We start from the raw sequence: 27,342 nt of genomic DNA on the forward strand, positions 1-27,342 counted from the left end.
TATTTGTAGGATTCGTCGTCAATCGTTATATTGAGGTTCCACCCGGAACCCTCAATTTTACTAGCTACGACCTTCCACGCCGAGGTACTTAAACCTTCATTCTGGTTATTTACCAGATTGAGCGCGGTGTCGTAGCCTTTGTCTGCGCTTCTCGGGAAGAACGCCACCATGCTGTACAGTTGAGGGATCTCGTCGCCCCTTCTTACGCACAGGGCCGGACCCTTCCAACCTTCCAGCTTTGGTGTGATCTCTTGAAGCCAAGTGGCTGACTTCTCCTCCTGGCAGTCAACCAGCAGCATGCCGCCCTTGAAAAATATGCCGTTGAAGGCTCCGGTGAAGCCTTTGCCGACACATAGGGCATCCACGATGCAGTCCTGGAGAGCCGTTAATTGTTCGGACCCCAGGGCCTCCGCCGGGTAGTTGCGGGGCAGCATAGCCATCCGAATGCTGCTCACAGCCTCTGCATATTTGCGGCTTGCATTTCTTACCGGCTGCTGGTTGGGGTTGGAGCGCTTTCCACTGGCCTCCTGTGGCTTGTCCTCTCTTACCCTCTTTGGTCTGGGTGGCTCCTGAGGTGTGATTTGGCCGCTCTTCCTCTTCTCAGTTCTAGGTGCCTCCTGGGGTGCCGGCTTTGCTTCGCTCCTTCCCTCAAGCGAGGCAGCGTGAGCTCGGCGACGCCTACGATTTCTGCGTCTCGTTGCCGCCGATCCACCGTTGGCACCTGTGCGCTGTGCGTTGTTGGCAGAGGGATTGTTCCCACTGCTCCTACTCAGAGCCCGCTTTTCAGCTGACTCTGGTGTCATGCCGTCCTCCAGGAACCTAAGGTACCACTTAAGAGTGGCTCCGCTCATTCCTGCTCTGCGAGGATCGCCATGACCTCCTGGCTGTCCTTGCTCCGGGGTACGTGGAATGTTCCCTCGTTGCCGTCTCCGTTTGCGTTCACCCCTAGATTCCACTTTCGTGAAACCACCCTCCTCTTTGCCGTCGATCCTGCTCAAGGGGGTTGCGGGGGCAGCATTTGCGCGATTTACCGTGGTCCTAGTGGACTCACTACGCTGTGTACCGCTGCAAGAGGGCGCCTCGTCATCATCGCGTGCGTGCTCCTCAAAGAGTGCTCGCTCATCAGGCGACAGGGCATCCAGGAACCTATACTTCTTCCTAGTTCCTGGGCCACTCTTGCCTGCGGTACTACTGTTGCCGCTGCTTCTGCTCGTTGCTCCGATTTTCGTTGTTGTTGTTGTTGTTGTCGATTCGGTTGTTGCCGTTGTTGTTGCCGTAGTTGTTGCCGTTGTTTCTTTGGTTGTTTCTTGGTTTTGTTGTTGTTGAATCATCTTGGTCGTACGACCGTTCGGCCCGTGTTGTAGGCCTCCCGGTCTAATCTTGGAAAGGGGAATCCGAAGAGTCCGCTGCGCCAGAGCCCCTTGACGCAGTAAGGCCACCGTTACTTCCCAAGGCGGCCCGGTGTTGGGAAGGCTCCGTTCGAATACAGCCGAATTTACCTCCTGGCTGCAAATCATCCAATGGGCACGGGTCGCATGACACCCTGGATTAGGAGGTGGTAGCTCTTGGTCACCGCGCACATGCGGCTTCTGCCATCCCACAGGGGAGATGCTAAGCAGCATCATCCCTGGCGGATGGGAGATGCCGTGCTGTGCTGCGGTTTAAGCCTCTGCACCACGACAAGGTGCCTACCATTCGCAGAGGAGAGGCTTTGGGAACAGTTAAAGCGTTTCAGATGTGGGTTGAAAATTACCCGAAAGCGTTCGCAAGTCTCAAAAAAGTTTATGATAATAAATGTTTTACATTTTTCAACAATATATCTAAACTTTTTGAGCTACCAACCATCCTAAAAAAACATTGGTTTTATTTTTTCGTTGAAAATGTATTTACTGTAAAACATAGAGCTTAGCAACTAATAATATTTCAATTCAAAGTAATTCTATTAAATATTTTATGCTACAAAAGATATATTTAATTCATTAATATTGGAATGGAGAAACATTATTTTGTTTACCAAATCTTCAGCGGTGGCAAGTGTTGAGCGTTTTTCGCTAATTAAATTTTTTGCTACAAAAAAACCCTTTCAGATGCTGCACTGCTCGCCGGAGCTGCTAATATATTGCAGCTAATTTGGTAGAGCAACGGAAAACGGTCTTTGTTAATTGACCACCACTGCAGAACATCAAAATCCTCACTGTGTTCGAAAGCAAACAGCTACCTCTTCGACCTTTCTCGCTTCCTCACCGCACGAAACCTCCAACTTTCACCCACCAAATCCTGGACGAAGGAGTACAGATTTGAACTTAATATTGCAGTCGATGGCGTCAAAACTCCGACTGTCAATAACCCTAAGATTTTAGGCGTAACCCTCGATAGTCTGTGCTCCTTCTCTCCCCACACGACCGCGATTATCGCCAAGGTACAGAGCCGCAACAAAATCCTCAAGTCGCTTACCGGCAGCACATGGGGAAAAGACAAAGAAACGTTGCTGGCAACATACAAGGCGATCGGCCGGCTGGTCCTCAACTATGCAGCACCAATATGGTCGCCTGGATGCAGTGGTACGCAGATGAGGAAGCTCCAGACCTGTCAAAATACAGCACTCCGGACCACGACGGGATGCCTCTTGAAGTCTTCCATTGAACCCCTCCACAGTGAGACACGTATGCTACCGGTAAAGGAGCATAACCTACTCCTCTCCAGACAGTTCCTGCTGGGTTGTTTCCGTAGGAATCACCCTTGCAGCCACCTGCTTGGAGCAGAACCGCCTCCCAGGAGCATCAAGAGGTCATTCCTCGACTATGTCGATGACATTGAACAGTACGCCGACCAGACTTCGGACGCAACAAACTTTCGACAGGCACTGACACACTTCACAGTGGAGCCATCAACACCTTCACCGACTCCCTTCCCGTGAATGGCGTTCTTGGAGTCAAACCACCACCTATTGCAGACGAAGAGCTCCAGTTGACGCGAGAAACGCGAGTGACCCTAGCGCAACTTCGTTCTGGATACTGTAGCAGGTTAAACTCCTACTTATCCAGAATCGACCCCGACATACCCAATGTATGTCCTGCATGCAACGAGTCCTCGCATGACACTGGCCACCTCCTTGCATGCCCCACAAACCCTACCCATCTAACTCCTTCCTCCCTTTGGTCCGACCCCGTCGAAACAGCACGTTTCCTGGGCCTACCGTTAGATGACCTCGACGACAACACAAACAACCCTTACCATCCTAACGGGGATTAGCTAACCGTTAACAACAACAGCAACATCAAAATCCTCACTTAAGCTTTATTAACATTTTTATACGAATTTCATCTTGAATATAGGATATAATGTTAGTGCTCTGAATAGGTTGGGAATAATCTGCAAAAATATCTAATTCCTGTGCGGTTTAATTAATTTTTCAATATCATCATTTTGGCTATTTATATGTATTAATAGCTATCATCATTTCCTCAATGTCTTTGACAACCTGTTCCTTATCTAATTCTGTGAATTTTGTCAATTTATTTGTGGGTGGAAATAAAAATAGGGCAATGTTATGAAATTTTTTTAAATTGGCATGCACTATGGAATCTAAATATTTTAGAAGTGAAAACTTGCATTTTTGTACAATTTCGATGTCATTGTCTTTCGGAGTGGCTATTTTATTTAGGTTATTAATGTGTGGAATAGTCAAATGCAATGTTAGATAATTGCTACCCTCCAGCTTTTTCGAACAAGCTTCAAAAGGAGCAAGAAGTTTTACCAGTACGCTAATGTTATTTAAATTAATATCTTGAATTCTAGATATTTCTTTTTTTCCATCAAAATCTGGGAAATTTCCAACCAGTTTAACTCAACCGACTTAAGTAGGTTAAAAATCGTATTCCAACGAGTTCGACAGTAGCTTTCTTGTGCGTTCATTGCATGAGCGTCGTTTTCTCTACCATCCATGTTTACGCACGTGTTGAATAATACTGAACTCATCTGCACAGTTGTATAATAGCACAGGCAAACTGTCCTTATAATTTCGCTTAATGTACAGCGTAGAAAAATTTAGTACTCACTCACGAAGATACAGTCATGTACTGTTCTCACTATAAGTGAGAACAATAAAAATACTGTGCTACCTATGTACTTCTGCACAAAGAGGTATACTGTACAGCAAAGAATGAGTGCAGTATTTTTAAGAACACTACACTACTGTACAGGTCTGTTAAGCTAGATATGGGTACATTCATGCAGAAGTCTATTACAAACGCTATAATTATACACATAGTGATGACAAAGGTCGACTCTACGATCCGATCCAAATGGGAGGAACAGCTGGATTGTCACAAGCTGCCACTGTGGAAGGACTTTGAAGCCACCCTAAATCGAAGATACCAGCAGCTATCAGCGGAAGAAGCATCAAATTCAAGAACGAAGCCCATACCAACAAGCAGTGCGAGTCATGGGAAACAACAACACATGGACAGGACCAAATCGGCGCTAGTTGCAGCAAAAACGAGGCAGTCTCTTTGTCAGCAGTGCAAATCTAAGAACCACCATTTGACTGCCTGCCCCCCTTTCAAGGCGCTACCGGTGCAGCAGCGGTTCGAGTTCGTAAAATCAGTGCCTTTATGCATAATTGTTTGCGTAAGGGGCACACTATCTCAGAGTACAGAGCGGATCGATGTCGTGTGTGCAATCGATCGCATCACACATTACTGCAACAGTATCCGTCTTCTTTCCCCGCTCCACCTCATCCACCACACATGCCATCGGGGATCGGGTAATCTTGGCAACAACAGTAATTTTAGTAAGAACCAGCTGAGGAGATTACCTACCTGCGAAAACGCTGCTGGAATTGACAATTCCAATACAAAAGTGGGGTCAAAACTAAGCGCGTTTATCAAGTCGCGGTTAAATACATAATTATGAATTTTCGATGGAATTCTGGGTAATGCGATGCATTTCGGCAAATTATCCAGACCATAACATCACTGTTAGTGGCTAGAAAATTCCGCACAATATTGAATTGGCAGATCCAGAAGTCCACAAATCTACAAAAGTGGATATCCTATTGGGTGCTGAAACATTTTTCGATCTTTTAGTTGTTGGCCAAATTAGAAATGGTCCTAACCAACCAACTTTTCAGAAAACCCTTTTAGAAAGGATTGCATCTGGCAAATACGCCAGCAATTTAAGTTCTCTTCCCAATTATATAGCACATTATGCCAAGCTGAAGAAGACTTTACGTCAATAGATTCAGTTGTCCAAAAATTTTGGGGTCTAGAAGAATTACTTGCAGATTCAAATGGCATTAAATTCACACAACAATTTTTCGTAAATACAATTCAAGTATTGCCTCCAGAATGGCTTCAAGTCAGAATGCCATTTAAAGCTGACCGTAAGTCTCGGTCACTCCTATGAAACCGCAGTTCGGCGGTTTCAGGCCCTGGAGAGAAGCACATTAAAAGATCCAGAACTTCGTAAAATGTATCTGGACTTTATGAATGAATATAGAGCACGGGGTCACATGAGCCCAACGAACAATAAGAACCCGAGTGAGTCACACTACTTTATTCCGCATCAATGCGTTTTAAGGCTCGAGAGCACAACAACCAAATTACGCGTTGTCTTTGATGCTTCGAGTCGATCCTCAATTCAAATAGCGTTAAATGAACTTTTGATGATGGGTCCAACCATCCAAGAAGAGTCATACTTAACTCTTCTTCGTTTACATAAATATGCACTAACACCGGTCATTACTCAAATGTATCGCCAAATAATTATGCACGAAGAAAACAGAAATTTTCAACTTGTTGTGTGGAGAGAGCATCCTTCTGAGAAAATACAAATTTTTCGTTCTTAACTCCGTAGCATACGGCACTGTGCCTGCTCCATTTCTCGCAACACGGTGTTTGCAAATGCTCAGTGATGATTACAGTGAAATATCCACTCGGTTCATTGGTCATTAAAAGAGACTTTTATGTTGATGATTTATTATCAGGGTCCGAAAATTTTGAGTCCTTAGTCCTTAGCGAAGTGAGGTAATTAAAATATTAAACCCGGGCGGATTCACCTTAACGAAATGGTTTTTATTGGTCATTAAGCTTCAATGAAAAAAATTCCACTAAAAGGTTAGGAATCCATTGGTTGCCGAAAGAGGATTTGTTTCGATTTGTTTTAGATGACAATTCTGCGAGCTACTAAACGAAGCATACTATCAGTTTCTGCTCGCCTTTTTGATTCTCTTGGATCAATAGTCCCACTAATTACCGAAGCAAAAACTATATTGGGATGAGTCCATTGCGCCTTGACACAAGCTGGTAGAACTTTAAAGCCAACCTAATGCAGCTCTCATCGATAATCATGACTTCCGGTTTTAGACCAAGTATCCTCTGGGTAGCCTAAGAACATCCATTCGAAGGCGAGCTAGAGTGAGAAAGCGAAAGATCCCCTAAACAGGGTTGTGCGCTGGGTTTGAGACCCGCCACGTAAGAAACGCCCCCAATGAAAAGATTAAATGTATGCTGCTTACTTCAAAGTCTACGAGTGGCTCCGCTGTAGACCAATCTCTTCTGCATTTCGAAAAAATTACATTTTGGACAGACTCTGAAATCATTTTACATTGTATTAAAACACATCCATCTTCACTACAAATCTTCGTCGCAAATATAGTGTCAGAAATCCAAGAGTTGACTAACAAAGTGAACAAAAGAAACAAAATCCTGCGGATAAATTGTATCGCGGTTGTAAACCCTGCATTCTTCTTCTTCTTTACCGGACACCGCTTACGCGTTTATAACCAAGTTAACAACAGCGCGCCAGTCGTTTCTTCTTTTCGCTACGTGGCGCCAATTGGATATTCCATTTGGTCTTTCCAACGGAGTGGAGGTCTTCCTCTTCCTGTGCTTCCCCCAACGGATACTACGTCGAATACTTTCTGAGCTGGAGTGTTTTAGTCCATTCGGACAACATGACCTAGCCAGCGTAGCCGCTGTCATTTAATTCGATGAACTATATCAATGTCGTCGTATATCTCGTACAGCTCATCGTTCCATCGAATGCGATATTCGCCGTGGCCAACGCGCAACGCGTTCGCCGAACCTTTCTTTCGAAAACTCGTAACGTCGAGTCATCGGTTGTTGCCATCGTCCAAGTCTCTATATAGCAGGACGGCAATAATGAGTGCATCACTAATTTTTCGACGAACTAACCCCGTTTGGATCGGCGAGTACTAATTTGTGTTTGTCGTCATTGGAGCAACGCCTTGCACCAAGATTGCTCCGTATCCTCCTGACTCGTGCTGGCATTGAGTCCAATCCGGACCCGGAGAAATTTTTCTGCTGCGTATGCGCAAAAAGGCTCCATCCAAACTTCACCTCCGTCAGGTGTAATACATGCAATGGATGGAGCCATCTTAAAACCTGCTCAGGCCTTAAGACACACAGGGAGTGGACCACGCGTTACGTGGTCCCATGTTGCCTGCGCAATACTGCGACACAAGCAGCAGCTACCGCTCGCTTAATACCGGCTGGAAGAATAGCGGAAATCCGCCCCAATTTCCCAGCCGATGCAGCCGTTTTAGCTAACAATCGCGACACTTTACGCCATTCCGATCCGGGGGATCCCCGAATAAGGGATCTCAATTTGGAGATTCGGCGTATGGTAAATCAACATAAGCGGACGAAATGGATAGAGCACCTGAAGTCCTGCAACCTCTCCACCGGTGTGAGTAAGCTTTGGGCTTCTGTCAAAGCTTTGTCTAATCCGAAGAGACATGACGACCGAGTTGAAGTTCAATTCAATGGTCATGCTTCTTCGGACCCGAAGAAGTGCGCGAGCTATTTTAGCCGGCAGTTTACTTCCACCGACGAGGAGGTTCAAAGTGTCATCAACAAGGCAAAATCTTCCAAATCCATTGGCCCTGATGGAGTCAGCATGCTAATGTTAAAACATCTAAGTTCGACGGAAGTAAAATATCTCACCAAGGTCCTCAACCTGTCGCTCACCACTTTTCAAATACCCGATGTATGGAAAATCGGAAGAGTGGTCCCACTACTGAAACCTGGGAAACTCGCCAAAAAAGGGGAATCTTATTGCCCGATAACTCTTCTCTCCCCAGTAGTGAAGCCACTTGAGGCCTTGCTACTCCCGACTGTCACTCACCACCTGAGCCTAGCCAGCCACCAGCAAGGATTCCGCAAAGTGCACAGCACCACCACAGCACTTAGCGTCATAAATGCCCAGATAGTTCGTGGCCTCAATCAGAAGCCACCCTGCGAAAGAACGATCCTCGTAGCGTTGGACCTGTCAAAAGTTTTTGACACGGTCAATCACACAACGCTACGGCAGGACATCGAAAAAACAACTCTCCCTCCAGGGCTAAAGAGGTGGACCATGAACTATTTGAACGGTCGTCAGTCATCCGTACTATTTCGAGGTGAAACATCCAAACTGAGAAGAATTAAACAGGGGGTTCCTCAGGGTGGTGTTCTCTCCCCGCTACTGTTTAACTTCTACATCTCGAAACGCCCGCAACCACCAGAGGGGGTTTCCACAACCTCTTACGCAGATGACTGCACGATATTGACGCCGAGCAATGGAATCGATGGCATGTGTTCGAACAACTACCTCTCCGACCTTTTTCGTTTCCTCACTACACGAAACCTCACACTTTCCCTCACCAAATCCACAGCGACCATATTTACAAACTGGACGAAGGAGTATAGACTGGAACTTAATATTGCAGTCGATGGCATCAAAATTACGACTGTCAATAACGCTAAGATTTTAGGCGTAACCTTCGACAGTCTATGCTCATTCTCTCCCCATACAGAGCCGCAACAAAATCCTCAAGTCGCTAGCCGGCAGCACATAGACAAAGAAACGAGCGGAACCGCCTCCTAGGAGCATCAAAAGGTCATTCCTCGACTGCATCGACGACGTCGGACGCAACTGACTTTCGACAGGTACTTACCGCCATTCACAGCGGAGCCATCAACAAGAGCTCCAGTTGCCGCGAGAAACGCGAGTGATCCTAGCACTACTTCGTTCTGGATATTATAGCAGGTTAAACTCCTACTTATCCAGAATCGACCCCGACATACCCAATGTATGTCCTGCATGCAACCAGTCCCCACATGATACTGGCCACCTTTTTGCATGCCCCACAAACTCCCCTCATCTAACACCCTCCTCCCTTTGGTCCGACCTCGTCAAAACAGCACGTTTCCTGGGCCTTCCGTTAGATTAGCTCGACGACAACGCATACGACCCTTATCATCCTAACGCGTATTAGATATACCGTTAAAACAACAACAACGACAACACGCGAATTATGAGCGACTTATAGAGTTTGGCCTTTCTTCGTCGAGAGAGGACTTTTCAATTGCCTACTCAGTCCGAAGTAGCATCTGTTGGCGAAAGTAATCCTGCGTTGGATTTCCAGGCTGACATTGTTGGTGGTGTTAATACTAGCTCCTAAATAGACGAAATTATCTACAACTTCAAAGTTATGACCGTCAACAATGACGTGAGAGCCAAGTCGCGAGTGCGACGACTGTTTGTTTGATGACATGAGATATTTTGTCTTGCTCTCGTTCACTGCCAGGCCTATTTGCTTTGCTTACTTGTCCAGCCTGGAGAAAGCAGAACTAACGGCGAGGGTGTTGAGGCCGATGATATCAATATCATCGGCGAACGCCAGCAGCTGTACACTCTTATAAAAGATTGTACCTGCTCGATTAAGTTCTGCAGCTCGAATACTTTTCTCCAGCAGCAGATTGAAGAAGTCGCACGATAGGGAGTCGCCTTGTCTGAAACCTCGTTTGGTATCGAACGGCTCGGAGGGGTCTTTCCCGATCCTGACGGAGCTTTTGGTGCTGCTCAACGTCAGTTTACACAGCCGTATTAGTTTTGCGGAGATACCAAATTCAGACATCGCGGCATAGAGGCAGCTCCTTTTCGTGATGTTGAAAGCAGTTTTGAAATCGACGAAGAGGTGGTGTGTGTCGATTCTCCTTTCACGGGTTTTTTCCAAGATTTGGCGCATGGTGAATATCTGGGCGGTTGATGATTTGCCAGGTCTAAAGCCACACTGATAAGGTCCAATCGGTTTGTTGACGGTGGGCTTTAATCTTTCAACTAATACGCTCGATAGAACCGTATATGCGATGTTGAGGAGGCTTATCCCACGGCAGTTGACGCAGATTGTGGGGTCTCCCTTTTTATGGATTGGGCATAGCACACTTAAATTCCAATCGTTGGGCATGCTTTCGTCCGACCATATTTTAGAAAGAAGCTGATGCATGCTCCTTATCAGTTCTTCGCGGCCGTGTTTGAATAGCTCGGCCGGCAATACATCGGCCCCTGTCGCTTTGTTGTTCTTCAGGCGGGTAATTGCTATTAGAACTTGACAATGGAACGTCTGCCCCATCGTCATCGATTTCCTGGCGTTGTACGTTCACTACCATTCAGCAGGCTAGCGAAGTGTTCCCTCCATAATTTAAGTATGCTCTGGGCATCGGTGACTAGATCACCTTTGGGGGTTCTACAAGAGTATGCTCCGGTCTTGAAACCTTCTGTAAGCCAACGCATTTTTTCGTAGAATTTTCGAGCATTACGTCTGTCGATCAGCTTATAAAGCTCTTCATACTTACGCATTTCGGCCTCTTTCTTTTTCTGTCTGCAAATGCGTCTCGCTTCCCACGTCAACTCTCGGCATCTATCCCATCCCGCACGTGTTGTGGTCGATCGTAATGTTGCCAGGTAGGCAGTCTGTTTTCTCTCCGCAGCGACACGGCACTCCTCGTCGTAACAGCATTTTCCGAAAACCAATGGTTTCGGTTGCAGCCGTATGTAAGGAGTTTAAAATGCCGTCCCACAGTTCCCTTATACCAAGTTATTGACGAGTGCTCTCAGAGAGCAAAAGTGCAAGTCGAGTAGAAAATCGTTCGACTATCTGTTGTGATTGCAGCTTCTCGACGTCGAACCTTCCTTGTGTTTGTCGACGTGCGCTTTTTGCTGCACAGGGGAGGGTGCGAATCTTGACTGCAATAAGATAGTGGTCCGAGTCAATGTTAGGACCACGGAGCGTACGCACGTCTAGAACACTGGAGACGTGTCTTTCGTCTATCACAACATGATCGATCTGGTTGGTGGCTTTTCGATCCGGAGACAGCCAGTCAGCTTGATGTATTTTCTTGTGTTGGAATCTAGTACTAAAGATTATCATATATCAGGCCCCGGCGAAGTCGATCAGCCTCAACCCATTTGGGGATGTTTCTTCGTGGAGGCTGAATTTACCGACCGTAGTGCCAAAGATACCTTCTTTGCCCACCCTGTCGTTAACGTCGCCAAGCACGATTTTGACATTGTGTCGGGGGCAGCTCTCATAAATGCGCTCCAAGCGCTCAGAGAAGGCATCTTTCTCAGGCTACCCAGAGGATACTTGGTCAAAGACCGGAAGTCGTGAGCTGCTTGAGTCATATGTAAAAAAATCGTTTCTGGTCCCTCCCAAGTGAATGGCGATTAGAGAATTTTCCTCTGTGTGAACCTCTACACATGACTCCATCCTCCAAGACCCTGCATAATGGCCAATTATTAACCACTTTCAGCTCTCACCAGATATGTTGCTTTCATTAAATTAATCCAAGTAGGAGGCCTCCTATTAAATGCACCTCTCCCATACGATGCCAAACTTCCGCTTTTACTAAATAAAAGTTCGCACTTCGTTTTAACATTCTTACGGTTCCTGCACATTCGAAATCACCACCAGCGTTGGTAGCACTTCTTCGAGAACGCATATGGCTAAATAATGCCCGAGAAGCTTGCAGTAGAAACTGTATACATTGTTTTCATTACAAGCCGAAGTTGCAAAACCAAATAATGGGAAATTTGCCAGTCGAAAGGCTTCGAGCACTACGGCCCTTTCTTATATGTGGCTTAGATTTTTGTGGTCCGATATATACGCGGTCGACCACCCGTAAAAACATATATTGCAGTTTTCGTGTGCTTTACTTCCAAAGCTGTACATTTAGAATTAGTATCAGACCTGTCAACTAATTCATTCATTTTTGCCTTAAAAAGGATCATTGGTCGCCGAGGAATGCCCCAGAAGATGTTCAACGTAACCAGCTTCGTCGGCGCCGATCGCAAGCAGCGCGAGCTGAAAGAGGCGTTTCTGGCCGAGGCAACGGCAGTGAAAGGATTCGCCGCAAGGGGATTCAGCTTCACCTTTATACCACCGAGGGCTCAGCACTTCGGCGGATTATGGGAAGCAGCCGTGAAGTCCGCCAAACACCACATCGTTCGCGTAATCGGCAACGCGCTACTCACAGCAGAGAAGCTTACTACACTGTTGGCCGAAGTGAAGGCTATCCTCAACTCGCGCCCCTTAGTACCTCTGAGCCAAGATCCCAACGACGGCGAGGCGTTACGGATACGCTGGTGTATCTGTTAATAGGATGCTCCCTGCGAGCGTTACTCCAAGAGAAGGTGCCAGTGGACCCAGTTCGTTGTTGGAGAGGTGGCAACTTGTTTGCTGTCTTAAGTTCTGGCGACAGTAGTCTAAAGTACACCTGAAGGGCTTTCAGGAGCGCAACAAGTGGCTTCACCCCACACGCATTATGCAGCTTAACGACCTCGTTATCGTCCACGTCGTCACAACCGTCGAAGGGCACCAACCAAATATAATTATATTTACCCCTTTTGTAACACATACTTACACTACCACTAGTTTAAGCCATTAGTTTAAGATTTAGACTAAGCAATTCCCTTAAAGGAAATAAAGAACTCTTTTGTAATTAATAACGTTGAACCGATCGGACGTGTTTTCATTTTTTTTTTAAATATTTCGTGACAAGCAATTAAACTTTTTGATTTTATTCGGGCATTCCCAAGTTGTATTTTCGCTTTTCAAGAACGCTTAAGATTTTTCAATATCGTCAATATTCCGACTGTCAATAATCTTAAGATTTTAGGTGTAACTTTTGATAGTCTATGCTCCTTCACTCATACGACCGCGATTATCATAAAGTACAGAGTCGCAACAAAATCCTCAAGTCGCTATCCGGCTGCACATGAGGAAAGGACAAAGAAACGTTCTGGATAACTTAAAAAGCAATTGACCGGCCGGTCCCTACCTACGCTGCACCAATATGGTCGCCTGTATGCAGTGAAACGCAAACGAGGAAGCTACAAACATGTCAAACCAATGAACTGCGTACTACGACGGGATGCTTCTTGATGTCTCCTATGAAGCACCTACAAGTAAGGCCCGTATGCTCCCAGTTAAAGAGCATAATGAACTTCTCTCCAGGTGGGTCCTGCTGGGATGCTTTCGCAGACTTCGGACGCAACAAACTTCCGGCAAGCACTGACCGCCATTCACAGTGAACCCATCAACACCTTCACCGACTCCCTTCAGTGAATGGCGTATTCGCAGTCAAATAATCATCCATGACAGACGTAGAGCTCGCGTTGCCGCGATAAACCAGAGTGATCCTTGCGCAGCTTGCGTTTTGGATACTTTAGTAGGTTAAACTCGTACTGCCCCAGAATAGACCCTGGCATACCCAATATATGTCCTGCGTGCAAGAGTCTCCGCATGACTCTGGCCGCATCTGCCCCACCAACCCCACTCATCTGACACCGATCTACCTTTGCTCCAACAATGAAATAATGTACATAACCTTTGACAATCATTGACCCTTTTCTCTCTACGTAGTCTCTTCCTCTAATTGCAATTGAAAGATATATTTCTGAACATCGTGATTAGAAGTTTGACTTTACTCCATTTGTTGTCAAACCGCGTTGGTCAAGCTCCTTTTTGAGTTGTGATCGTTAAGCTTTACCACTTTAAACCAATTTTCTCCTAGAGGATTGGTTAAAAAAAAGTCCCAATTTAATGGCTATACACTTATTATACCCTGAACAGCGTATATTAAGTTTGCCACGAAGTCTGTAGCACCCAGAAGGAAGCGTCGGAGATCGTATAAAGTGTTTTTTTTTTTTTTTAAGTAGGAGGAAACATCGAAAGCCGGAGTGCGGGTCTCCCCTATAAAGTGTATATATAAATGATCAGTATGTTGAGCTGAGTCGTTGTCTGTCTGTCCGTCTGTCTGTATATACACGAACTAGTTCCTCAGTTTTTAAGATATCGCTTTGAAATTTTGCAAACGTCATTTTCTCTTCAAGAAGCTGCTCATTTGTCGGAACTGCCGATATCGGACCACTATAACATATAGCTACCATACAAATTCAATGATCGGAGTCAATTTCTTGTATTGAAAACTTCCAGTTCACAAAAGTTAGCACAGGTTATTTTCTAAGATAATAACGTAATATACGAAGAAATTGTACAGATAGGCTTACTATAGCACATAGCTACTATAGAAACTGAACGATCGGAGTCTAGTGCTGGTGTGGAAAACTTTTGCATTTGACAAGATATATTCACGAAATTTGGTATATATAGACTGATCTCCATACTACCACTCATGCCGCAAGTAGAGTAACTCGCAAGTAGTAGTAACTTATCCATGTAGCCCGGGTGGGCTTCTAGGGCATCCTACCAAACTCCCTTTGTGAAGAATCCATAACTACACAATCGTTGTTGGGCTCATTCGCAACTATTGCGGCATTAGCCCAAATGTTCGTGAAGACCTTAAAAATTCCAGGACGATCCTGAATCACACTATTGGTGACGTCCTGGATCAAGACAACACCCCACCCATTCTCCTTCATACAACCCCCCCATTCACACATTACGGCACAAATGTACAATCCCTCTCATCAGTGTTTGGCGAGGGCGCGCTCAACAATTCCACAGAAAATAGGGCCGACAGCTGACATCGTAAGATTCCCATCTGGCTTACCTTTAAATGCGCAGTTGCGACAATGGCAGCTAGCAACGGAGCTTTCCGATCGCAAACGGTAGGAGAACCACTTAATATGGGAATGTGCCTCCATGAGATTGGACATTTTGCCGTTATCTCAAGGACGACATTGGTGCTTCCTTCAGGTGCGACGACTGACCGTCCTCACATCAGACCTCAAGGACGCCGAACTAAAGTCCTGGAGGTTCAGCCGGAATAGTTCTTTCATGAATTCTTCATGGGTGATCTCCGTATTGACCCTCTGAACTACAGCCCGTGGTTGGGTCCATGTTGTCAGTCACGTCCAACCCCATCTTCCCGTATTTTGCGTTAGTCGCCACCTTCTCCCTCTCCATAATAAAGGGAGTGCGGGTAACCGCCCTACCACTGTTAAGTGGCCGTATTTCGTTGACTATGCTCGATAAACTTCTCATGGGTATGGAAAATTTGGTACGTGGTACTGCGAATCCTGCACCAATTTGTTTTTTCTTGATAAATCCCGTATTGGACCGACCTGATTTCTTTTTCTTGTGGGCGGTCGAAGGACCCCAACGCAAAAAGGAATTCCAGGCGAAAAACTAATAATGTGTTATTTATTTTCTGCCGTTGGGGTATTATCTGTTTTCTTTACTTTGTTTGGTTCCTTTGTAAAATATATAGATAAGGTAACATCAGGCGTGTTTTGCTTGACCAGAAAATTAAGCTATTAGGTTATTTTGTGTGGAAGACTTAGCCAACATAATTATGTTGGGTTGTCATAAGCTATTGTAGCTTGTATATTGAACTAGAGGTATTGCCAGTTCATCGCTGTTTTCTATCAAAACAGCTAGGTATTTTCCAAAAAAAAGTAGTTGGCAATAGCGAGAAACACCATTTCGACAGATGAAAATGTAAACAAACCAAAATTACAGATCTTTTGGATGAGTATTGAATTAAAATTAAAACTAATATCAATACTTCTTTTCAGTTTTTTGTATTCTAGACCTCAAATAACTAAAATAAATATATGTAGAGCGCTTGTGTGGTACGTCCTTATCCGACGAGTTTCCAAGAAGAAAGAGAACGATCTTCAAATTTTATTTGACATAAAGGATTGACATAAAAGGAAAAGAAAAATCATACATAGCGAAATGTCAAATTAGCAGGTAGAGTTACCATGCTTAATACAATTATAATAAACTCCGAAACGAGTGGCGGTGCTGCCACATATATTTGCATAGCATATTAATATTCCGTTTACTAATTTGAAATTTCAAACTAAATTGTATATCAGCTGATTGTTCTTGTCCCTATTACCAACCCAATTCATTTTTAAGCGAATATATAATATGGAATAAGCTATAAAAGTTAAAAATGTAAGTGTTAAATTCATTACAGATCAAAGAAACATACTCCTAAACAGCGTTTGAAAAACTACGCTACTCCCGTAGCATTTCATTTTACTCTGGCTACCGCTCTCACTTTGTTGGGAGCCACAGCAGAGTCTTATCATAACAATGTGAAAGTATGTGCTCTACTCTGCTCCGAGTTTTGTTAGCTAAAAAACTATAGCTGGAGCGGGAGCAAAAAATGTAATTGTGCGCTATGCTCTGGCGTAGCGGTAGCAAAAAATTGGGAGTGGTAGCACAGCAGAGCTAATGAAAATTTTCATGTGCTACAGCTCCCGCATGTGTTTTTTTTCTTTTTTGCTATTTTCTGTCATCTACAAGTATGTATATAATATATAAAAGAAAGTCGTTTATAACTCAAGAACGGCTGAACCGATTTGGCTTCAAATTGGTGGGGAGGTAGCTTAGAAGCAGGGTACGGACATAGGATACATTTTATCTCTTTATGTTAAAATTCAATGCAACTCATAAATACAAAATATTTCAAATCATAAGCATTTGTTCAAAATTTATGTAAGAATAATTTGAAAATTCTAGTAATTCAAAAATAAAAAGAAATAAGTAAAAATTTGCATATCCAAACATGCTTAGTATATGGGTTATACTGATTTTTCTCCTTAACCAGGTAGTTTTTTTTTTAAGACAAACCCGTCCGATATATTTACTATCACAACAAAAAATGGCATCTTGGAATCGCTTAAACCACTGATGCACATTACTACGGGATAGGCACTGATCACCATAAGCTTTTTTCATCATTTCAAATGTTTCAGTAAACGTTTTCCCAAGTTTAAAACAAAATTTAATATTTGCTCTTTGTTTAAAATGCATTTTACGACCGATGACCAAAAGCTGCTGTCACTTTTTGATCGATAACATCGATTGTAGTTATCCAGTTGTCTTAAAATTTTTACGAAATGTCAACAAGAGATGAAACGTTTTATTTCATATACCCACCAATAGGTGGCGCCACCAGAAACAGTTATATTTAAAAAGTTCTGTTTCTTTTGCGACAGACCTTGTACATACATTGGTTTAGCCTAAAACTTAACCTAACATCTTAAACTAGTGGTAAATATTTATATAAAAAAGGGGAAAATATATATAGTTTAAATTAATTTCGAAAATTCATTGTAATTGAGTATTTTAATACATTTGGAATAGATGATGTTTTTGGTAATATTTGATTTTAGATTTATAAAGTCACTTGACTCAACAAGTGCCAAATTGATTGGCATAACATTTTTTTGTTCGAATTATTCAATTAAATCAAATATTATGACAGAATATAGCAAAAAAGAAAAAAACAACAAACACATGCGGGAGCTGTAGCACATGAAAATTTTCATTAGCTCTGCTGTGCTACCTCTCCCATTTTTTTTGCTACCGCTAGGACAGAGCATAGCGCAGAATTTCATTTTTTGCTCCCGCTGCAGCTATAGTTTTTTACCTAACAAAACTCGGAGCAGAGTAGAGCACATACTTTTACATTGTTATGCTAAGGCTATGCTGTGGCTCCCGACAAAGTGAGAGCGGTAGCGATAGCATAGCAATAATTTAAGAAATTTTGCTGCTATGGAGTAGTATATGAGAACCCTGCTCCTAAATTTTTGAACTTTAAATGCAAAACCCACAAGCGGCAACTATAGATATATCCTGCTGGGCCCTACTGAGGTGATGTGATCCCAGTCTATGTAGATGGAACCCAGGGTCCTAAGCCTTCTTTTGCAAATTGCTGGACAATCCAGCAATAGGTGTGCTGGTGTTGCCCGGTCCAAGTCGCTGAACCGGCAGTTAGCGCAAGAGACTATGGCCATGCTGGACAAGTGCTTCCAGAGCCTGCAGTGTCCTGTGTAGAGCGCGAACCTAGAGAGGCGCATTCTTGCTGCCTGCTTCCAGTGCTGATCTCTCTCCGCTCTCTCCTCCGTGAGGAGCAGCTCCTTAAGAATCTGGAACCTCACCGCGATGCATGGTTCTGGTCCCATCATCTTGGACGCTGCCGCAGAGCGGACTAGTTCATAGGCTATCTCATTTCCTGCTACCCCTTTATGCACAAAGATAAGCGGTTCAGTCTTCCTATGCATTCCTCTACTAAACGCGATTTGCCCTCATATGCTGAGATCGCTTTTTGTGCCGCTATTGTCGCTAAGAATGGCGATGCGCTGGTTGCGATAGTTGCGGTGGACATTGATTTCTACGCACTGACTTATAGCAAAAAATATAATACTGACTTTCAGCAGTATGTCAAGCGTAGTCATTCCACTCTGTCTTATTGCCTAGAGTAACTCTAAAGTTCTTTGTAAAATTAATCCTTTTTGTAACGCCGTCCCTTGAGAGAAGGGCTAGTGGTGTGCTTTCCGCTAGTGCTTTCTTCTGTTAAGACGACATTAGCTTTCCTTTGCCAAAACCCTCTGCTGGTATGTTTCGCTACCTGTTTAATCACCAGATGCAGCCGTGTGACCTCCAGTAAGACTTCAAGCGCCGCAGTGGGGCATGTGCGCATTGCCCCTGAAGCACAGACACATGCAAGCCTTTGCTTTGCAGCTTTGATAGACTGCGTTGCCTTGGCAGCCTAAGCAACCGCTCCATAGGTGACAATGGGCCTTATAATCATTGCATACAGCCATCTAATGATTCCTGGCTTGCATCCCTAGGCCGGCCAGGTGTCTGCATATCATGAGTGCCTTGGCGGCTTTGGACAGCGTTAAGTCCAAATGCCTACTCCCCCGTAAGAATGAATCTAATGTGAGGCCAAAGAATTTGACCTCTTTCGATATCTCCACCTCCCTACCTCCAATTGTTAGGGGCCTCAAGCGCGGAAGAGATCTTGGCTTAGTAAAAGGGATCACAGTAGTTTTGCCGGGTATACTTCGCCCTACCGTGTTACACCATCCCTTTGCTAGACTCAAGCCCCTTTGAACAATGTCGCGGAAGGTAGGTAGGTAGGAGTGCAGCCCTATCGAGCTCAATTAGCACTGATGTGCCATTTTGGTACACTATTCGTAGAACCTCCTGTATCTGCTGTTACGTTCCACCTTCTCTCTCAATCCATTTTGAGGTTTCGATGAAACTGCTTATGTCCGATATGCTTTTGGTGGAAATCCATTCAAGGTTTGGTGCTTGGTGGATTCCGAGTGTTTTGTGTCGGATCTGTGCCAGAGCTGGGCATTCGCAGAGAAAGTGGAAGATTGTTTCCTTGTTCCCTGCTACTCCGCAGCCACGGCAGATGTTGTAGGGCATACCCATTTTGGACGCATGTTCCCCAAATGGCCAGTGCCCTGTTGTGGTAGCTGTTATTCTGTAAATACTTTTTCTTGACCTATTTAATAGGTCGTTGGTTCTTTTCCTGTCGTATGTTGGCCATAATTGTTTAGTTATGACGCATTTTGTAATGTTTTTCCACCTGTTGTTAGCAATTTAATGAAATTGTCTATTGATCTCTCCTTTGATCGATCCTAGCGGGCTCGGTATGAGCTCCGCCTCGGATTCATTGAGGAAAGCTCCAGCCTTTGCCAACTCATCTGCTTTTTCGTTACCGAAAATGTTCCTGTGGCCGGGAACCCAGATCAAGTTTAGCTGGAGCTTGTCTTTTATTGAGCTTAGTGCTCTCTTGCAGTTGTGAACTATACTGGAATATGTCATGGGTGAAGACAATGCCAGGAGGGCCGCCTGGCTATCCGTAAATATAGTTGCTTTATGTATATTCCCGTGGTTTTCTAATAGAACTTCGCAGGCTTTTTCTATGCCTAGTACTTCTGCTTGGAAGATGCTAGCCGAGTTCGGTAGACGTATAGAGAGAGATATGCCCAGATCAGCGGAGAATACCTTCGTGCCCACTCCGCAGTCCATTTTGGACCCGTCGGTATAAACTGAGGTGGTACCCTCCTCTGCAATTGAACCTCTTCTCCATTCTCGTCTAGATGGTATCCTCACCTGGAAGTGTCTATTGAAATCCAGCTTTGGGAGAATGTAGTCTGGTTTATTAATAGTGAGCTTGTTTAGGATTACACTATGTCCGTAGTTCTGCTGATTCCAACCTCCCAATTCTTTTATTCTTATCGCCGCAATAGCTGCTGTTTTTTGAATAAAAATGTCCATTGGTAGTTGATGCAGGATCACATTGAGCACATCAGTCGGACATGACCTGATTGCGCCCGTAACACCCGCACATGCTGCTCTTTGTATTCCATTTAATTTTCTAATGTTGTACTGTTTGTTTAGCGCTGGCCACCATACCAGAGCTCCATATGTGAGTATGGGTCTTATGACCGCCGTGTACATCCACATGATTATACTTGGTTTGAGGCCCCAATTCTTGTTGACGATTTTCTTACAAGTATAGTAGGCCATGTATGCTTTGTTTATTCTTTTTTCTATATTTATTTTCCAGGACAGTTTGGCGTCAATCTCCACCCCCAAATACTTAGCTGTTGGGGATAGAGTGAGTGTTGTGCCGTTTACTACCGGAAGTTGAAACTGAGGTATTTTGGTTCTAGTGAATAACATCAGTTCTGTTTTGTTCGGGTTAACTCCTAGACCATTGCTTTTAGCCCATAGGTTTAACCTACGAAGTGCTCTTTCCATAATCTCGCTGACTGTTGAAGGAAACATACCTGATACCAACAACACTATATCGTCTGCATACGCTACTGCTTTCACTCCTCCACCGTTTAATTGGAGGAGTATTTCGTTCAGCGCTACAACCCATAGAAGCGGAGAGAGGACCCCCCCTTGAGGCGTCCCTCTACTCACATAACTTGTTTGTGTTGCAGCGCCGTTTGAAGCTATAATCTTCCTATTCTCAAGCATCGTTAGTATCCATCTGCACACAGTGTCATCTATGTCCCCATGCGCCAGAGAATTAATTATCGTATTTACTTCTATGTTATTGAAGGCGCCTTCCATGTCTAGAAAAGCAGCCATAGTGTATTGTTTGTAGTGTAGTGATTGTTCAATTACACTTATCACCTCGTGAAGGACAGTTTCGGTTGATCGGCCCTTTATGTACGCATGTTGGGACTTCGATAACTTATCCGCCATTATTGTTCTTACATGTAAGTCTATTAGCCTTTCTAGTACCTTCAGCTTAAAGGAGGTGAGGCTTATAGGTCTAAAATCTTTTGCATTATCGTGTGTTCTTCTGCCTGGTTTTGGAAGGAACACAACTTTAATTATTTTCCAACTTTTTGGGATGTAAGATAGTTGAATGCTGCTTTGTATATATCTTCAATCCTTCGAACCATCGGTTCTACCAGTTTTTGCAGCATTATGGGCATAATCCCGCCAGGACCTGCTGCTTTAAATGGTGCAGAGCTATTTATGCCATACTTGATTTTTCTTTTGTCTACTATTTGGCCTCGGTAATCAGCTGCGTTTATCGGTGGTTCTGGTTGAACCCTCGTTAAAGGTGTTTGCTGACTCCCGGGGAAGTGCGTTGTAATAAGTACCTCCAGAGACTTTTTTGCCGAGGAGGTTCAATCATTTCCCTCCGTCCTAATATAGGCAGTATTACATTGTCTTTGGATAGCATTTTACTCAGCCTTGCGGTTTCTCTGCAACTTTCTCTCGATGTGCAGAAAGATCGCCATGAGTTTTTTTAGCTTTCCTGACTGCTTTTTGTATCTTTTCATAATATCTTTATATGGCTGCCATATTTTGGTTCTAGAACTCTCATTGAAAGCTTTCCTTAGTTGTGTCCTCAAATTCTTGAGCTCACTGTTCCACCAAGGAAGAGACTTTCTCTTTTTCAAAACTGTTAGCGATGCTGATTTATTGAAAGTTGTGGTTAAGATTTTTTCCAACTTCTCTATTTCTGAATCTAGTTCCTGAGGATTACTAATACTCTTATTGCCTCCCTTTTCAAGGCACTTTGTTGCTATATTGGTAAATTTTTCCCACGCTGTTCTTTAATTGTTGCGATATATGAGAGAAGTACTGTATTTCTCGCGGATGCTGAAGAGTATCCAGGAATGATCCAACATGAAAGGCTCATCGGATACCCTCCAGTTATCCACAGCGAGACTGTCTGTGTCTGTTGATAGCGTGAGGCCCAGCACTTCCTCCCACCTCAGAAATCTATCAGAGCTTGGGAAAATAAAGATTGGCTTATCGCCCTTGTTGCAAATACTTAGATTACTATTCAAAATATACTGCAAGAGTGACTCACCTCTGGTGTTTATACTGGAGCTACCCCATACGGTGTGCCTTGCATTTGCATCACACCCTATTAGGACATCATTCTTCTTGTTCTCCTCTACTAGCCTGGTGAGCGGGGCCGGTGGTATGTCTTCGTCATGGGCCAAGTAGGCCGAGACCAAGAAGAAGGGCTTTTCCTTCTGTTCCACCTTCACCACTGTGATATTTGCTGTGCTGTAATTAGGACAAAGAAATGCATTTATACTGTTATTGATAAGAATGCATGCCCTAGGTTTACCTCGGTTCCGTGTGTAAAACAGGTTATAATTGCTGTTGTTTAGACCTTTTATGGAATCTTCATTGACCCAGGGCTCCTGTATTAGGCTGATGTCGATGCCCCCCTCGTTCACGAGGGTTGTCAGATTCGCTGTAGCACTCTTCGAGTGCTGCAGGTTAATCTGTACGCATCTTATGCTGTTGTTATTGGGCATCTCGGGGTTCTTCAATGCCCACATTCCTTAGCAACTGGCTGGCGTCGTCGACCTCTTCCGTGTCGTCTTCGTCAGCCGCTTTGTCACCTTGGAAGATTTTTAGTCTGGCCTTGCGTATTCCGAAGCTGATTTTGTTGTCAGTCTTCAGAGCCTCAATGGACTCATCGCAAATGGCCACTAGTATTGGCTTGCTTGCTTTATTTGGTTTTTCCTCCTTGATAAGCTGCCACTCATCTATACCAGGTATAGATTTGTTCTGCACCTCAGGTGTTTTTCGCCTGGCTCCTCTAGTGGAGGTAGCCAAATGCGAGCCCGAGGCGTCTTCGGAACATCGCTGGCGGGTATAAGCCTCAATTGGAGGCCTACAAAGGCGTTGCTAATTTTAGCAACACTACCCGTCAGGAAATCTAGCGAGGCCTGGTCCGCGCACTTGATGACCCTGTAGCCCCTGAGGGTCTCAGAGGAGTCAAACTCCGGGTGAGGACCCGCCGGATTGTCGAGTACATAGCTTAGCACCATACTCGACAATCTGACGTCGATCTCCACCCATCTCTCCTGTATAGTGCTCGGAGAGGAGGATTTCCCATCTATAATGGCCACCTGCAGGCTATCTCTGGCTACATCGCAGAAATGCCTTGCCGTTGTTGTGCTGCTGCGTTCTCCTTCGCTCCTCCTCGGTTTTTTGGGCTGAGTTCCGGGTACTTCTGTTGTGGAGCGATTTCTCTTCTGAGAAGAGCTCTCTTTTTTGTTCTGTTCTTGAGGTTGTGATTGCTTCCTTTTCAGGTAGCTTTCATATTCCTCTACGATAGATTTGAGGCGCTTTGTTTCAGCCTGATCAACTGGGGTACCGGCTGCCTGGTCTTTGGCTATCTTCCCTAGTATGAAGACCGCCTTCTGGTACCGGTTTTTCCTCAGCTGATTCTGGGATTTCTTGCGCTTCTTTTTGTTCTCTCCTTTAGCCGCCAGTGCACTTTGGTTGGTGCTCATGGCAGCCTTCGAGATGGACTCCTCCTCCCTTATCGCAGATGTCTTCTCTGCTGTATCTACCGGTGTACTTTGGTTGGTACGACCGGTAGTACTCTTGCTCGTCTCCTGGCTGGAGGCAAGCAGTTCGTCCTCCTCGGATTCCGTAATAGGGTTCCGGTAGCTCATGTCCTTAGTCGTCGCTGTTGTCGTCATGGTTGTTGTTGTAGTTGTTGTTGTTGTAGTTGTTGTTGTTTTGTTGTTATTTTCGTTCATGTTTGGTCCCACGAGTAAGCCGGAAAGGGTTGGTCACTCGTCCGCAGAGCCGGTGTACGGCAATTTATACCTCCGACCTCGCCCGGGCATCGGAGGGACCCGTTCGCGATCAGCTAGTTATTACCCCCCGCTGACCATTCATCCCTTGGCACGGGTACCTCGACACCTTGGCTTAGGGTGGTGTTGGTTCGGGTATCCTCACAATTCCACAATAGGAGATGGGCGTAAAACCTAGGGTTTATTCATCCATGTCACTATTGTGGGAAATTATGAAGTGTCCCTCTTAGTTCGTAAGATTAGAGTGCGTTTCCTTTGGGATGCGCACTTTACTCTTACTTAAGGCCCTTTGCCACGGCAAGGCGACCAACTTCAAAGAGGTGTCGCGGAAAGTGTTTCGCAAATAATTAATAAATATAGTACCGGTGACTTACGGTTTTTCAAATATTTGCAATAAAGTTCAAAAAATTTTAACTTTATTTAACAATTTTACTTTTATTTATTCCACTAACACTTCACGAACTCGTTTCTACTATATACTTATATACAGTATCCGACAAAACTATGTATACCCCATGAAAGTTGAAATGAAAATTATCATATCTTTTGAAAAGTGAAGTTTATTTTTTTGCATGGTTTTTGTTTTTGCTTATGAGTATACTACATACAAAAAATTAAATTAATTTTCTGCATTTTAGTGCTAGTGACTGCAAAATACGCGGTAATCTGAAAAAGAGAAATTCTTAGCAACGACAAAAGTATGTATACCCGAATAAATTTTGAGGTTACCTTCACACTAGAGCTTCAATATTTAGTGTTGCCACCCTTAGCATTAATTACTGCCAATAGACGTCGAGGCATGCTGTCAACCAAGTTTTGAAGAAGTGATTGGGGTATGTTTTCCCAGGAGTCTTTCGATTTATTAAGAATCTCGCCTTTATTTGAACGGCAAGAAGATCGTTCAAGCTTGTCATCCAAATATTGCCATAAGTGCTCAATGGGGTTTAAGTCGGGGCTTTGGGCAGGCCATGGTAGGAGTTCTATCGATTTTTGTTCGAAGTATTCTTTTGCAACCCGACTTGTATGCTTGGGGTCGTTGTCCTGCTGGTATATGAAGTTATCCTTATGCCCATTTTTTGCGTAGCTGGCTCAAAATTGGTACTTAATATTTGAACATAAGACTCTCCCGTCATTTTACCTTCGATCATTACGAGATTTGAGAGAGCACTGTAGCTAAAACAACCCCAAACCAATACATTTCCGCCTTCAAACTTTATGGTGCTTTGAATTTAAATTTTTCTGGCTGATGAACGGTTTTTTAATCTTGTAGTGGCTGGAATTCTTCGTTGAATTGTTCGCTCGGAAACATCTATTTGAAGGCTCTGCTTAATAAATCGGGCTGATACAGTCGGATCTTTTTTCACTTCTCTCACTATTTTTGTCTCTTCGCGCACTGTAGTTACTCTAGGGCGGCCTGATCTTGGAGCACTCTCTAGCCCACCATTTTTTTGGTAATTTTTTATCATTTTTTGGATTGTGGCCTTGCTTTTAGAATATTTGTTTGCAATTTTTCCGTATCCCATTCCATCTAAATGATCATGAACAATCAATTTTCGCAGGTCAACGCTTATTTCTGCAGATCTTGGCATTTCACTAAATAAAATCTTTATATTATTTACCCAAACACTTTTATCGAGTATAAAATCATGAAATTTTACCTTTGTCGAGTTTGTTTCTAAATATTTGCAAAAACTATTTACGCAAAGAAGCTCTACGCACAAATATTGCCACGGTATACATAATTTTGCCGCCTGCAAAGTTCAACTGATCATCAACAAGTGCACATTCTGCAAGCAAAATAAAAGCTAACGGTAAATATCACACCGTTATTATTTGTCAACTTAAAGTGTGCACTTACCGTATGTACAATTTTTTAATTGTTGAACTTTTGAAAAAAATATTCAAAGAACAATAAAAAATGTGCTGGGGTATACATAGTTTTGTCGGATACTGTATAATGTTAAATAGTGCAAAAATAACTTTAATTCAATATATAACTTTTGTTCCATTCATACAACAAAAGGCTTGCAATCTAACAATTAATCGAACCTACCTTCTCTACATTTGTGTATTTTTGCATCCCCATAGCTAGTAATTAATATGGCTCTATCTTCTTGTATCTCGAAGTTGATAAAAGGTCTAGACAAATTGTGCATTTATAATTCCAATAAGTTTTGGTTTCAATTAAATTATACTATATGATGAGTGTCAACTTATTATTTTACAGATAAGTCACCAATGATATAAGGTGTCTTAATAATGTAAGCACGAGATGGAACTAAATATGCAGTCTTGTGGATTTCTGTGAACGGTTGAAATTTTATGAAATTTTATTGAAATTTTATCTGCACTTCCCGAAAATTATCAATTTCTTGTGCAAACTAATGGAATCTTTATATCTTACTAGCCTCGTTGTCAGTAGGTCGCTTTGCTTTACAGCGCTAACTTTTTTAGGAACATTTTCTCCTTATGGATCCACTGATCCTGTCGCATTTAGAAATTACCCACTGTGAGTAACTGATACCATATAACCATATACTGATACCATATAATTGAAATTTTTTATCGCCAGTTTTGGCGAAGCTCATATCTGTTGCTCGAAGCACGTCGATTGGTTAAGAGCTTATTCACCCCCGTTATTCCTCTTTCCTAATTCTTACAGAAGCTTCTATATGACAACTTAAACACTACAATTCCCACGACAGCCGGTTCTACGCACCGGAATTGACTCGGATTTTATCCGACCAAGGGCTGTTTTTTCGGCGATCTAACCCGTTTGGATCGGTGAGTTCTAATTTGTGTTTGTCGTCATTGAAGCAACGCCTTGCAGCAGGGTTGCTCCGTATCCTCCTGACTCGTGCTGGCATTGAGTTCAACCCGGGCCTGGAGGAATTTTTCTGCTGCGTCTGCGCAAAAAGGCTCCATCCAAACTCCACCTCAGGCCTGCTCAGGCCTTAAGACTCACAGGGAGTGGACCACGCGTTACGTGGTCCCATGTTGCCTGCGAAATACTGCGATACAAGCAGCAGCTACCGCTCGGCTAATACCGGTTGGAAAAATAGCGGAAATCCGCCCCAATTTCCCAGCCGATGCAGCCGTTGCCTGCGCAATACTGCGATACAAGCCTCTACGGCTGTGCAATCTGCACATAGTTCGCGCGCCGCGCCGCCACTC

At 43.9% G+C, this 27,342-nt stretch overlaps 3 protein-coding genes across 6 annotated transcripts in view; all 3 read left to right on the forward strand.

The window, feature by feature from the left end:
* The window catches only part of LOC105224444 (slo-interacting protein 1), a 59,208-nt gene that overhangs the window by 20,776 nt on the left and 11,090 nt on the right, over nucleotides 1–27,342 (forward strand). The gene's annotated exons all lie outside the window — the stretch shown is intronic.
* Nucleotides 910–7,064, forward strand: LOC125779709 (uncharacterized). The gene is made up of 2 exons (XM_049460981.1): nucleotides 910–1,185; nucleotides 2,138–7,064. Exons 1-2 carry the CDS (start codon nucleotides 910–912, stop codon nucleotides 2,915–2,917), a joined length of 1,056 nt encoding a protein of 351 aa, XP_049316938.1. The 3' UTR covers nucleotides 2,918–7,064.
* Nucleotides 12,101–12,442, forward strand: LOC105222318 (uncharacterized). Its single transcript, XM_011199592.1, has one exon. The coding sequence runs from the start codon at nucleotides 12,101–12,103 to the stop codon at nucleotides 12,440–12,442; it is 342 nt and encodes a 113-aa protein (XP_011197894.1).

The sequence above is a fragment of the Bactrocera dorsalis genome, chromosome 6, assembly GCF_023373825.1.
Source record: "Bactrocera dorsalis isolate Fly_Bdor chromosome 6, ASM2337382v1, whole genome shotgun sequence".
NCBI classification, from domain to species: domain Eukaryota; kingdom Metazoa; phylum Arthropoda; class Insecta; order Diptera; family Tephritidae; genus Bactrocera; species Bactrocera dorsalis.

Excerpts from the sequence above, each read along its gene's own strand:
- LOC125779709 (XM_049460981.1), top strand. The coding sequence starts at position 910 with ATGTTCCCTCGTTGCCGTCTCCGTTTGCGTTCACCCCTAGATTCCACT. Across the intron at positions 1,186-2,137 it reads CTGGGCCACTCTTGCCTGCG|AGCAACGGAAAACGGTCTTT; the intron begins GTACTACTGTTG and ends CTAATTTGGTAG.
- LOC105222318 (XM_011199592.1), top strand. The coding sequence starts at position 12,101 with ATGTTCAACGTAACCAGCTTCGTCGGCGCCGATCGCAAGCAGCGCGAG.